We start from the raw sequence: 12,659 nt of genomic DNA, 5'->3' as shown, positions 1-12,659 counted from the left end.
GGCCGCGTGGAGGGGTTTTTGTGGATGAAGTCAAAGTTTTTTTTTTTAAGTTTAGGAAAAAAAATATTGAAGTATATTTTCTAGTTAGAAGACTATTTAGAAAACTACATAATTATTATAACTGTAATGACCTTGTTTAATATTGATTATCATTACTTTTGTATCAACCCATGTACATGGGATATTAGTATCTCATACTAAATGTATGGGAGGGTTTCAAGTTAATTTTTTAGATATTACTCGTTTTATTTTTAAAAATGTATTATGGCCATTTTACTCATTAGGTTAAATACTTTCGATATCAGTTTAAAGTTTTTTGATATCTGTAATAGTTACGGAATAATCGCCTGTGCACACTTAACGATTACACCCTGTATAGCCTATAACCTTCCTCGATAAATGGGCTATCTAACACCGAAAGAATTTTTCAAATCGGACCAGTAGTTCCCGAGATTAGCGCGTTCAGACAAACAAACAAACAAACTCTTCAGCTTTATAATATTAAAATAAAATAGATTTGTATTTCCTGTTTTTGTATGCAATAAAGATTATAAAGACAGTACACATAACAAGGTTACATCGGGCATTTATTAGATAAAAATTCAGTCAGATATCTTAATGATACCTGTATTTATACATTTTTTGATTATGAATGTTATAAGACTTCATTTACCTAAATTATATTTCATAACATTTGCAACGTATTATATTTTTAACCCTACAGTGAGTAAAAAAGTAAAATACACATATAGTTAGCAAGTGTACATAAGCCAGTCTAGAAGAAAATTCATAGTTATTATTTCGAAGAACAGTTAATTATTACCAAATCATATAAAATTACATCTAATCCTTTTGGATTCTCCCCGATTACTGCTACTATATACTGTTTATTTTAAATAAATCCTACCTACTACATATTGAAAAAAAAGTCACAAAAATAAATATAAAAATTCTTCATCGCCTGATGTTTGCTCGATGAAAAACTGCCAATGTAAATTACCTAGAAGTGTATAATATATTGATAGGGATAGGTAACTGCATTTACATTTTTATCTTTGTAATTACGGGTTTTATTATTACAATTAACGGCTCTACTTTTTGAAAATAAATTCTAAACTACTAAAAATTAATAAAAATTATAGAAAATTTCTTATTGAGATTCATAAAATCTTCGTAGTAAGTTCTTTAGATATTGGTCCATGGTAAAAGTTAAAAAAAATGTATTATCTCCATAAATATGGCATCAATAATCCGATTGAAATAATTCGTTTTCGTTGCATTGGTTGCATCAATTCGTTCAAAAATTCAAATTTTTCATCGTCATAGGAATATACTTAATTAATATGGTATCATTGCAAATTTTTATCAAACAATTTATTCATTGTATGTATTATACCTAGGAACAAACTACATACCTATGATAAAATATATACAGGGTTACAGGAAAAGTCGATGTAGATCCGTTAAGGGCATGTAGTACACATCATTTCTGAATGATTTCACTAAATAACCTCCCATCCTAAACTTAACCGTTTTCGAGATATTCGAGTTTTAATTTTTTTTATGAAAATGCCCAATTTTTCGGCTATTCAATTGAATATTTTGAATTTTTTTGACTCTTATGATTATTTTTTTGGTTTTTTACATGAAGAATGAGATGCTTAATTACCTCAATGACTAAAATTGCACGTAAGTTAACTAAATAGGTCATTGTAGACGATCGAAACTTAAGAAAATAAGTACAAATTATAAAAATATATTTTTCTTTTCTGGATATCTCAAAAAATTATTATGGCACTTGCTCTGCAGATGTGCTTAAAAACATCTACATTTTATCAGCTATCCAACGAGGTATAACAACCTATGGTTGTATTGAAACTCATAGAAAAAAACACAGTTGAAAAGGTTCAGGTAGTAGGTCTAACGGGTCCCTCGGCTATTGTCCTTCAAGTTAATCCGGTGCGTGTGAGCGAGAAAACTTACGATTTATGCAGATGAGAGTGAGAAAAATAATGTGCAAAAACAAGTTTGGGGATTCAACATGCCCATTGTTTTGTATTTGGTCGTTTGTTGGCTTGCCATCCATTTTAGTCTGCTCATGCGATTCGTCCATGGTAGATGCGAATTATTGTGCTTTCGGATTCCCACACGACTTATGTGTGTGACTTAGGTGACCTACTAATGATCTCCCATTACAATTACTGCGGGACATGTGGTTTCAACATGATGGCTGCTCTGCTCATTTCAGAAGAAGCGTTAGGGAATGGTTGGACACGTAACTATCCTAACAAATAGATTGGACGAGGTTGGCCTTTACCCTGGCCACCCAGATGTCCCGACCTGACCCCATTGATTTTTATGTATGGGGGCACATGAAGAGCCTCGTTTACAGTGAGCCCAACCCCATATCGTTAGTGGAAGTTCTCAAAGAAAGGTTGCTGCTTGTGTGCTGTTGAAATGCTGCTAACGACATAAGAAGAACATTAACCACATGGTGTAGTGAAAAGTGGACTACGTGAAGGAATGAGAAAATGTGTGCGAAATAAAGGTGGACACGTAGAACATGAGCTATAAAATTTTATTCAAAAACATTAGGTGAATAAATGTTATTTTGAACTGATTTATTGTTTCATTTAGCTCACTACAATCACCGACGATCTGTACGCCAACTATGAGTTGAGCGTGAGTGACTTTGTATGCCAACTAGCGTTAACAACGCACCGATTACGTTATTTTCCAAACAATAGCCAGTAACTAGTCACTTACGCTCAAGTAATAGTTGGCGTACGGTCATTATTTGTACGATCGACGATGTGAACAAAAAAAAATGCTATAAAACTGAATGATCTCCTAGGTCAGGATAGCGGGATATCGATGGATGCATGAAGGTTGTACCTAGCCGAGGGAGGCCTATGTTCAATAGTGGAAGCCAGTAGGCTGAAATGATGATGCTGAACTTAAGTCAAATTAATAAGATTAAATAAGGGCTATTTATTCTGACTGCCATGTAGCCTTAGAAACTAAGTTTCACCTTTGAGGTTAATAAATACCCTAGAGTGTTATACCTCGTTGGATAGCTGATAAAATGTAGATGTTTTTAAGCATATCTGCAGAGCAAGTGCCATAATAATTTTTTGAGATATCCAGAAAAGAAAAATATATTTTTATAATTTGTACTTATTTTCTTAAGTTTCGATCGTCTACTATGACCTATTTAGTTAACTTACGTGCAATTTTAGTCATTGAGGTAATTAAGCATCTCATTCTTCATGTAAAAAACCAAAAAAATAATCATAAGAGTCAAAAAAATTCAAAATATTCAATTGAATAGCCGAAAAATTGGGCATTTTCATAAAAAAAATTAAAACTCGAATATCTCGAAAACGGTTAAGTTTAGGATGGGAGGTTATTTAGTGAAATCATTCAGAAATGATATGTACTACATGCCCTTAACGGATCTACATCGACTTTACCTGTAACCCTGTATATTAAATGAAACAATGTGATGTCCCGCCTCGTGATCGAATTTTTTCTATTCTTTATAAAATTTATATAAATGAAACAATTTAAATGCTAAAATAACTGGTTTTAACTAAAAATTTTAACGTAAGTACCTTAGTTTTTTGAAATTTTATTAAACACATTTTAAGTTTTAACTTTATCCAACGGTTTTTAGCTGTTATAATTTATATCAATGACTAGCTGTTCCTCGCGGTTTCACCCGCATTGCTCCCCTCCTGTTGGTCTTAGCCTGATGATAATATTATATAGCCTATAGCCTTTCTCGATAAATGGGCTATCTATCACCGAAATAATTTTTCAAATCGGACCAGTTATAGTTCCTGCGATTAGCGCGTTCAAACAAATAAACTCTTAAGCTTTATAATATTAGTATAGATTATATTAATATAAAGAAAATATCTATCTCCTATTTTATAATTTCTTATTATATACGTTTAATGTTCATGTGAGTGATTCGTAACAAAAGCAATGTACATAAAAATACGCTAAGAATTAAATAATTCGTAGTAGGTAGGTACGTAGATTAATGAAATAAATAAAAAAACCGGCCAAGTGCGAGTCGGGCTCGCGCACAAAGGGTTCCGTAGCAGCAAATATAATAAATTACAGTTAAATCAACCTATCTCAAAAACTATAAGAGATACTTTGATCAAACCAAAAATCGTTGAAAGAGTTAATTAGCATGCATCACCTCTATTTTTTTTAGAATTTTATACCCCGTAGTTATAAAAATAGAGGGGGGGGGACATACTTTTTACGACTTTGAGAGCTGATATCTCAAAAACCGTTCACTTTAAGAAAAATGTTTTTTAGAAAACTTTATATCATTTTAAAAGACCTTTCCATTGATACCCCACACGGGTATGTACATCGAAAAAAAAAAATTCATCCCTCAGTTACATGTATGGGGGGCCCCACCCCCAATTCTTTTTTTTACTATTTAGTGTCATATTTTTGTAGCGGTTCATACAACACATATTCCCATCAAATTTCATCACTGTAGTACTTATAGTTTCCGAGTAAATCGGCTGTGACAGACGGACAGACGGACAGACGGACAGACGGACAGACGGACATGACGAAACTATAAGGGTTCCGTTTTTGCCATTTTGGCTACGGAACCCTAAAAACGACGTGTAGCACTCGGGGACTGCCGCGGTAAAGCTATTGCATGCTAGGTATGCCTTCAAGCCACACCTCCGCCCGTCGGAGTGGGGAGCGTGAGGTTTTTTCGTTACGGAATTTCTCGATTCGGTCCCCGCGCTCAAGGCCCGCGATAGAAGTTATGCAATAGCTTAAAAACATACGGAACTTTAAAAATTATTCACAGAGATATCATTTTTAGTCATTAACAGTCCTATATAATACCTATAAATTAATTGTAAGGAAATCACCAGCGTACATTTCACATTGTGTAGCCGGCGTATACTTTGTCTTTAAAAACATTTTTATTTTATTGGAATATTCAATATGAATAGTCTAGAAAATAAAGTAGCTGTAGTGACGGGCGGGGCTAATGGTATTGGAGCTGAAGTTGTAAAGGCATTTATACATGAAGGTGCAAAGGCAAGTAAAGACCTGTCTATTTTTTTTTTTTGAAAAAAAAATTGTGTGTTTTATTCATCACTAGCGGTCGCCCGTCCGGGCTTCGCCCGTGGTACATATTTCGCGATAAAAGGTGGCCTATGTTCTTTCACTTTCTTGACCATTTAAGTATTCACGGCGAACATTTGCTAAGGCATTCTATACACTGTACGATAAAACGTAAGTTATCTGTTACAATTATTATTCATGTAAATGTCCAAGTGATCATATCGAAAGTGCCCAAGGGTGGGGGGGGGGGGGTTGGGCAAATTAGAATTATTCTTACTTCTAGGTAAATTTTATACATAAAATGTCCTTTAAATTATGTCGTATTATATTTTTAACCCCCGACACAAAAAGATGGGTGATAAGTGTTTGACCGCTATGTGTGTCTGTGTGTGTGTGTCTGTTTGTGCCACCGTAGCTCGCTAACAGGTAATCCGAATTAGATGCGGTTTTTTTAGTTAGGCAGCATATTTTCCGACGCTGGTTCTTTGATAAAGTGTATCAAAATCGGTTCATCCATTTATTATACCTAGGTATATTATTATAGGGGTAAATGTGGGAATGAAAAAAACGAAAGTTGTCAAATATAAGTACCTAAGTGATATATTAAATGAAAGTGAACGACCTATCAGTAACAAATCGGTTCATCCATTTATTTAATACTAGATTTCCGCCCGCGGCTTCGCCCGCGTTTGCAAAGGAAAACCCGCATAGTTCCCGTTCCCGTGGGATGTCCGGGATAAAAACTATCCTATGTGTTAATCCAAGTTACCCTCTATATGTGTGCTAAATTTCATTGTAATCGGTTCAGTAGTTTTTACGTGAAAGAGTAACAAACATCCATACATCCACACTTCCATACATCCATACATCCATACATCCATACAAACTTTCTCCTTTATAATATATTTTTAATTTTTAATTTTAATTTTTAATATAGGTATAAAAGTGGTACTTAATAAAAAAATGAATTTGTCAAAAATATACTCAAGTGACATATCATATGAAAGGGCATGACGTGTAAAGTTTAATTAGACATGTTTTATCAAAATCGGTTCATCATATTATACCTTTTTATGGGTAAAAGTGGGAATGAAAAAAAAACGAATGTTTATATTTTTTGGTTTTTATGGCATTCAAATGCTTTATAAATATAAATTTATAAAGAATAGAAAAAATTCGATCACGAGGCGGGACTCGAACCCGCATCCTTCGCGCCATTCCGGGGCGGATGCCTAACCAACTCAGCCACTCGTGACCCGCCCGAGTAATCGAATTTATTCTATCCTTTCAGTTTTATGTGTCTTAAGGGACACACCGCGCGCCATCTATTGAAATGATTTAACAACCATCTCAACCAATATGAAGCACTTTTCAGTGAATACAATATTGTAACGATGGAACACGACCTTTTCTTGAATTTATATTTTTTGGTTTTTATGGCATTCAAATGCTTTATAAATATAAATTTATAAAGAATAGAAAAAATTCGATCACGAGGCGGGACTCGAACCCGCATCCTTCGCGCCATTCCGGGGCGGATGCCTAACCAACTCAGCCACTCGTGACCCGCCCGAGTAATCGAATTTATTCTATCCTTTCAGTTTTATGTGTCTTAAGGGACACACCGCGCGCCATCTATTGAAATGATTTAACAACCATCTCAACCAATATGAAGCACTTTTCAGTGAATACAATATTGTAACGATGGAACACGACCTTTTCTTGAATTTATATTTTTTGGTTTTTATGGCATTCAAATGCTTTATAAATATAAATTTATAAAGAATAGAAAAAATTCGATCACGAGGCGGGACTCGAACCCGCATCCTTCGCGCCATTCCGGGGCGGATGCCTAACCAACTCAGCCACTCGTGACCCGCCCGAGTAATCGAATTTATTCTATCCTTTCAGTTTTATGTGTCTTAAGGGACACACCGCGCGCCATCTATTGAAATGATTTAACAACCATCTCAACCAATATGAAGCACTTTTCAGTGAATACAATATTGTAACGATGGAACACGACCTTTTCTTGAATTTATATTTTTTGGTTTTTATGGCATTCAAATGCTTTATAAATATAAATTTATAAAGAATAGAAAAAATTCGATCACGAGGCGGGACTCGAACCCGCATCCTTCGCGCCATTCCGGGGCGGATGCCTAACCAACTCAGCCACTCGTGACCCGCCCGAGTAATCGAATTTATTCTATCCTTTCAGTTTTATGTGTATTAAGGGACACACCGCGCGCCATCTATTGAAATGATTTAACAACCATCTCAACCAATATGAAGCACTTTTCAGTGAATACAATATTGTAACGATGGAACACGACCTTTTCTTGAATTTATATTTTTTGGTTTTTATGGCATTCAAATGCTTTATAAATATAAATTTATAAAGAATAGAAAAAATTCGATCACGAGGCGGGACTCGAACCCGCATCCTTCGCGCCATTCCGGGGCGGATGCCTAACCAACTCAGCCACTCGTGACCCGCCCGAGTAATCGAATTTATTCTATCCTTTCAGTTTTATGTGTCTTAAGGGACACACCGCGCGCCATCTATTGAAATGATTTAACAACCATCTCAACCAATATGAAGCACTTTTCAGTGAATACAATATTGTAACGATGGAACACGACCTTTTCTTGAATTTATATTTTTTGGTTTTTATGGCATTCAAATGCTTTATAAATATAAATTTATAAAGAATAGAAAAAATTCGATCACGAGGCGGGACTCGAACCCGCATCCTTCGCGCCATTCCGGGGCGGATGCCTAACCAACTCAGCCACTCGTGACCCGCCCGAGTAATCGAATTTATTCTATCCTTTCAGTTTTATGTGTCTTAAGGGACACACCGCGCGCCATCTATTGGAATGATTTAACAACCATCTCAACCAATATGAAGCACTTTTCAGTGAATACAATATTGTAACGATGGAACACGACCTTTTCTTGAATTTATATTTTTTGGTTTTTATGGCATTCAAATGCTTTATAAATATAAATTTATAAAGAATAGAAAAAATTCGATCACGAGGCGGGACTCGAACCCGCATCCTTCGCGCCATTCCGGGGCGGATGCCTAACCAACTCAGCCACTCGTGACCCGCCCGAGTAATCGAATTTATTCTATCCTTTCAGTTTTATGTGTCTTAAGGGACACACCGCGCGCCATCTATTGAAATGATTTAACAACCATCTCAACCAATATGAAGCACTTTTCAGTGAATACAATATTGTAACGATGGAACACGACCTTTTCTTGAATTTATATTTTTTGGTTTTTATGGCATTCAAATGCTTTATAAATATAAATTTATAAAGAATAGAAAAAATTCGATCACGAGGCGGGACTCGAACCCGCATCCTTCGCGCCATTCCGGGGCGGATGCCTAACCAACTCAGCCACTCGTGACCCGCCCGAGTAATCGAATTTATTCTATCCTTTCAGTTTTATGTGTCTTAAGGGACACACCGCGCGCCATCTATTGAAATGATTTAACAACCATCTCAACCAATATGAAGCACTTTTCAGTGAATACAATATTGTAACGATGGAACACGACCTTTTCTTGAATTTATATTTTTTGGTTTTTATGGCATTCAAATGCTTTATAAATATAAATTTATAAAGAATAGAAAAAATTCGATCACGAGGCGGGACTCGAACCCGCATCCTTCGCGCCATTCCGGGGCGGATGCCTAACCAACCCAGCCACTCGTGACCCGCCCGAGTAATCGAATTTATTCTATCCTTTCAGTTTTATGTGTCTTAAGGGACACACCGCGCGCCATCTATTGAAATGATTTAACAACCATCTCAACCAATATGAAGCACTTTTCAGTGAATACAATATTGTAACGATGGAACACGACCTTTTCTTGAATTTATATTTTTTGGTTTTTATGGCATTCAAATGCTTTATAAATATAAATTTATAAAGAATAGAAAAATAGAAGAATAGAAAAATTGGTTGAGATGGTTGTTAAATCATTTCAATAGATGGCGCGCGGTGTGTCCCTTAAGACACATAAAACTGAAAGGATAGAATAAATTCGATTACTCGGGCGGGTCACGAGTGGCTGAGTTGGTTAGGCATCCGCCCCGGAATGGCGCGAAGGATGCGGGTTCGAGTCCCGCCTCGTGATCGAATTTTTTCTATTCTTTATAAATTTATATTTATAAAACGAATGTTGTCAAATATTCCCAAGTGACATATCAAATAAAATTGCATAACGGGTGAAGTACACTTAGTTATATTTTTATCCAATTCGGTTTATCCATTTATTAGATTACAGCGGTAAAAGTGGGAATGAATAATGTGGTCAAATAATATACTCAAGCGGCATATCAAAATATGAAAGGGCAACGTGTGAATTACAATTAGTCATATTTTATCGAAATCGGTTCATCCGTTTATTACATTTAGGGCTTTTTAGGGGTGACAGTGGGGATAAATAAACCAAATGGAGCATCAAACTACAGGATATGACGTGTACATATAGGTACAATTAGATATGGTTTACATCAAAATCGGTTCTGCCATTTACTAGGGATGGAAAGGGAAGGGTTGAAAGTCTGTGAAAGAAGAGGGGATATGGGTGCGAGAGGATAGCCACACCCTGGAAATTTTGAACTCTACTCAAAGCTACATAGGCCTGGCCCTTGGCAATATTTTTTCCTAAGTATACCACTTCTTTTGCCACTGTGGTCCATTACAATTTGTGCACGGTTACGGCCCAACTTAAAAGATGTCAAGGAGCAACAAACTTATAGATATCAATATGATGTAGGAATGTAATATGGAGGTAGAGGTAGGTCTCGCTCACTTGAAAATATTACATGAAAATAAGAAACCGAAAGGAATAAATAATTATTTTACAAACTTCCCGACGATCTTTAAAATTAAGTACCATATATGTATTTTGATAATGAGGTATATTATGATGATGTTGGCATGGCAGCCCCGATGACTTTGTTTTTTTTTTATAAATATTTAAAATGGTATTTATTTTTAAAAATCTTCGGGAAGTTTGTGAAATTATTTATTCCTTTTTCTATGCATGCACTTTTCTTCGTAGCGCTGTTTTTTTTTATTTAATTTTTATTGCACGGTCTAAACGGTTTAGTTACTACCTACAGGCGTGAGAAAAGATCTTCAGGAAAGATCTGATTTGGATTTTGTGCTGGATTTGATAAAAACTGAGTATCGATTAAGCTGATCAGTTGCTGCACGATACATAGTTAAAAACATCCATACAAGGAAGGAAGGAAAAGAAATTTGCTCCCCTCCCCCCTGGTGCCTAAAAATAATATGACATAATTTAAAAGAAATTTTACGTAGAAAATTAATAAGGCATTTTTTTTGTATTGTTTAGCTCAGTTTAGTAATAAATTTTACTTACAGTTTTTTTAATTATTTATGGTAGTCTGTGTTTACTCAATAATTTAAAATAAGTAGTAACTACTATGCAGTCACTATTCCACGCGGACGAAGTCGCGGGCACAGCTAGTATTAAATACAATTATTGATAAGTAAGGATAGGGATTAGAAACGAGATTGATATTGAGAGGGGATATGAATGTGCTCACTACACAGACTCACTATTGACTCTCTTTTATATTTTACTAGCTTTCCACCCGCGGCTTCGCCCGTGCAGTCAAAGAAAAACACACTGCACAGTTCCCGTTCCCGTGGGATTTCCGGGATAAAACCTATCCTTTGTCCCGGGGTATCAAAATATCTCAATACCAAATTTCATGCAAATTGGTTCAGTAGTTAGATACGGCGTGATTGAATAACAGACAGACAGACAGAGTTACTTTCGCATTTGTAATATTAATAAAGTATGGATTTTCCATTTTACAGAATTGCAAATATATTTTTCATGAAATGAGCTATTTTAAAAGAGATCTTTTAACAGGTGACAATTTTAGACATCAATGAAAGCGCAGGGAATGACTTGGTACATAAGTTGGCGGGAAAATATGGCAAAGATAAAATACAGTTGATAAAATGTGATGTTAGTAAGGAAGATCAACTACTGGGCGCATTCGAAAAAGTCACCAAAGAGTACGATTATATTGATGTTATAGTTAATAATGCTGGCATAGCTGACGAATCATTTGAAATGTATAAAAAACAAATCGATATAAATTTCGTAAGTAAAACATATTGTTAAATTTAATATTTTGGATGTTAAACCACAGGTTAAACGTAACCCTACGTTCACACTGTTCACACGGAGACACGACTTGCCGAATCTTAATTTCATCGGATTTGAAAAAACCGAATGTTGTATTCACAAAGCTAAGGTCATTATGATATGAAATAATATACGCAAAATCTTTATCATTTAATTAAGCACATATTTTTCACATTCACTAGACTGCAGTTATAACTTCATCAATAAGAGGAATCGAGTTTATGCGTAAGGACAAAGGTGGTAGAGGAGGCACCATCATCAATGTATCTTCTATCTGCGGTCTTATTCGGTTAACTCCTGGTCTTTTCTTATACGGAGCAATCAAGAGTGCTTTGATCCACTTTGGAACTTCAATTGGCGTGAGTTCTTTTATGTCAGATTTCCTTTTTTTTTCTGCAACTATACTTACCTACATTGCGGCCTGTGTCCGTATACACTATGAATGAAAATGTAAATATTTGAGACTTAAATTAACACAGGTATTATAGTTTTTTCACCCTTTTAATATTACTTTAATGTACATATAAATATAATAATGTATTATGTATGAATGACCCCTATAACACAGGTTTAACCTAGCATAGGGGTCATTGTTTAAACTCTGTTTGTAACAAAATGTATGTACCTGCAAATTAGATCTGTATATTCCATGTGTTTGTTTCTGAGTCAAATAAACTTTATTTTATTTTATTCTTTATTAAGAGTAAGTAAGTAATAATAATATCTACATGCAAAAAGCTTTCCAAATTATTCATGAAATCGAACAAGCATAAAGAAATTTAAAATGATTATTTCCAATGTTTTCAAGTTTTACGTTTATGTAATAAGTACATAAGTAATATATATTTTTTTTTCATATATTTTTTTTACGCAGGTTAAAGAATATTATTCTAGAACCAATGTGAGGGTGATCACAATTTGTTTCGGAGTTACGCAGACAAATATAGTATCCACATCGAAAAGCTTTGATGAACAAATAACTCGCGACACTGAGCAAACGATGAGTAAAATTCTCTTAAGAAGTCCATTCCAATCGTAAGTCGTTACGTAATCAAGGCAAGTTTAAATTTTAATACTTTCCATAAATTATTAATTTCAATTTTATTATACAGTGCCGAAGTAGCAGCTAAAGGAGTGGTTGAGAGTTTCACAAATGGCGAAAGTGGAAGCGTCTGGCTTGTGAACAATGGACAAATTTGCGATATCACTGAGAATATAGACCAAGCTTTCGAAGTTATGGGTGAAAAAGTCAATATTTGAAAAAACGCAAACAAATGGCTGAATAAAATTTATTTCTTGTTACGTGATATTTTATTAAATACCTACC

At 34.9% G+C, this 12,659-nt stretch overlaps 1 protein-coding gene across 1 annotated transcript; it reads left to right on the top strand.

Annotated features, from left to right (window-relative positions):
- The first annotated feature begins 4,992 nt into the window (after positions 1-4,992).
- LOC123697587 (15-hydroxyprostaglandin dehydrogenase [NAD(+)]-like) lies at positions 4,993-12,592 on the top strand. Its single transcript, XM_045644131.1, has 5 exons — positions 4,993-5,088; positions 11,051-11,287; positions 11,515-11,691; positions 12,207-12,367; positions 12,445-12,592. The coding sequence occupies exons 1-5, from the start codon at positions 4,993-4,995 to the stop codon at positions 12,590-12,592; spliced, it is 819 nt and encodes a 272-aa protein (XP_045500087.1).
- Positions 12,593-12,659: the final 67 nt, after the last annotated feature.

The sequence above is a fragment of the Colias croceus genome, chromosome 1 (assembly GCF_905220415.1).
Source record: "Colias croceus chromosome 1, ilColCroc2.1".
NCBI classification, from domain to species: domain Eukaryota; kingdom Metazoa; phylum Arthropoda; class Insecta; order Lepidoptera; family Pieridae; genus Colias; species Colias croceus.
Note: the sequence above shows the minus strand (reverse complement) of the source record. Positions and strands in the feature narration are given on the sequence as shown.

What these genes read in the sequence shown, in the direction of transcription:
- LOC123697587 (XM_045644131.1), top strand. Translation starts at nt 4,993, where the DNA reads ATGAATAGTCTAGAAAATAAAGTAGCTGTAGTGACGGGCGGGGCTAAT. An exon ending in TTATACATGAAGGTGCAAAG is followed by an intron (nt 5,089 to 11,050) that starts GCAAGTAAAGAC and finishes ATCTTTTAACAG; the next exon opens with GTGACAATTTTAGACATCAA. An exon ending in ACTTTGGAACTTCAATTGGC is followed by an intron (nt 11,692 to 12,206) that starts GTGAGTTCTTTT and finishes TTTTTTACGCAG; the next exon opens with GTTAAAGAATATTATTCTAG.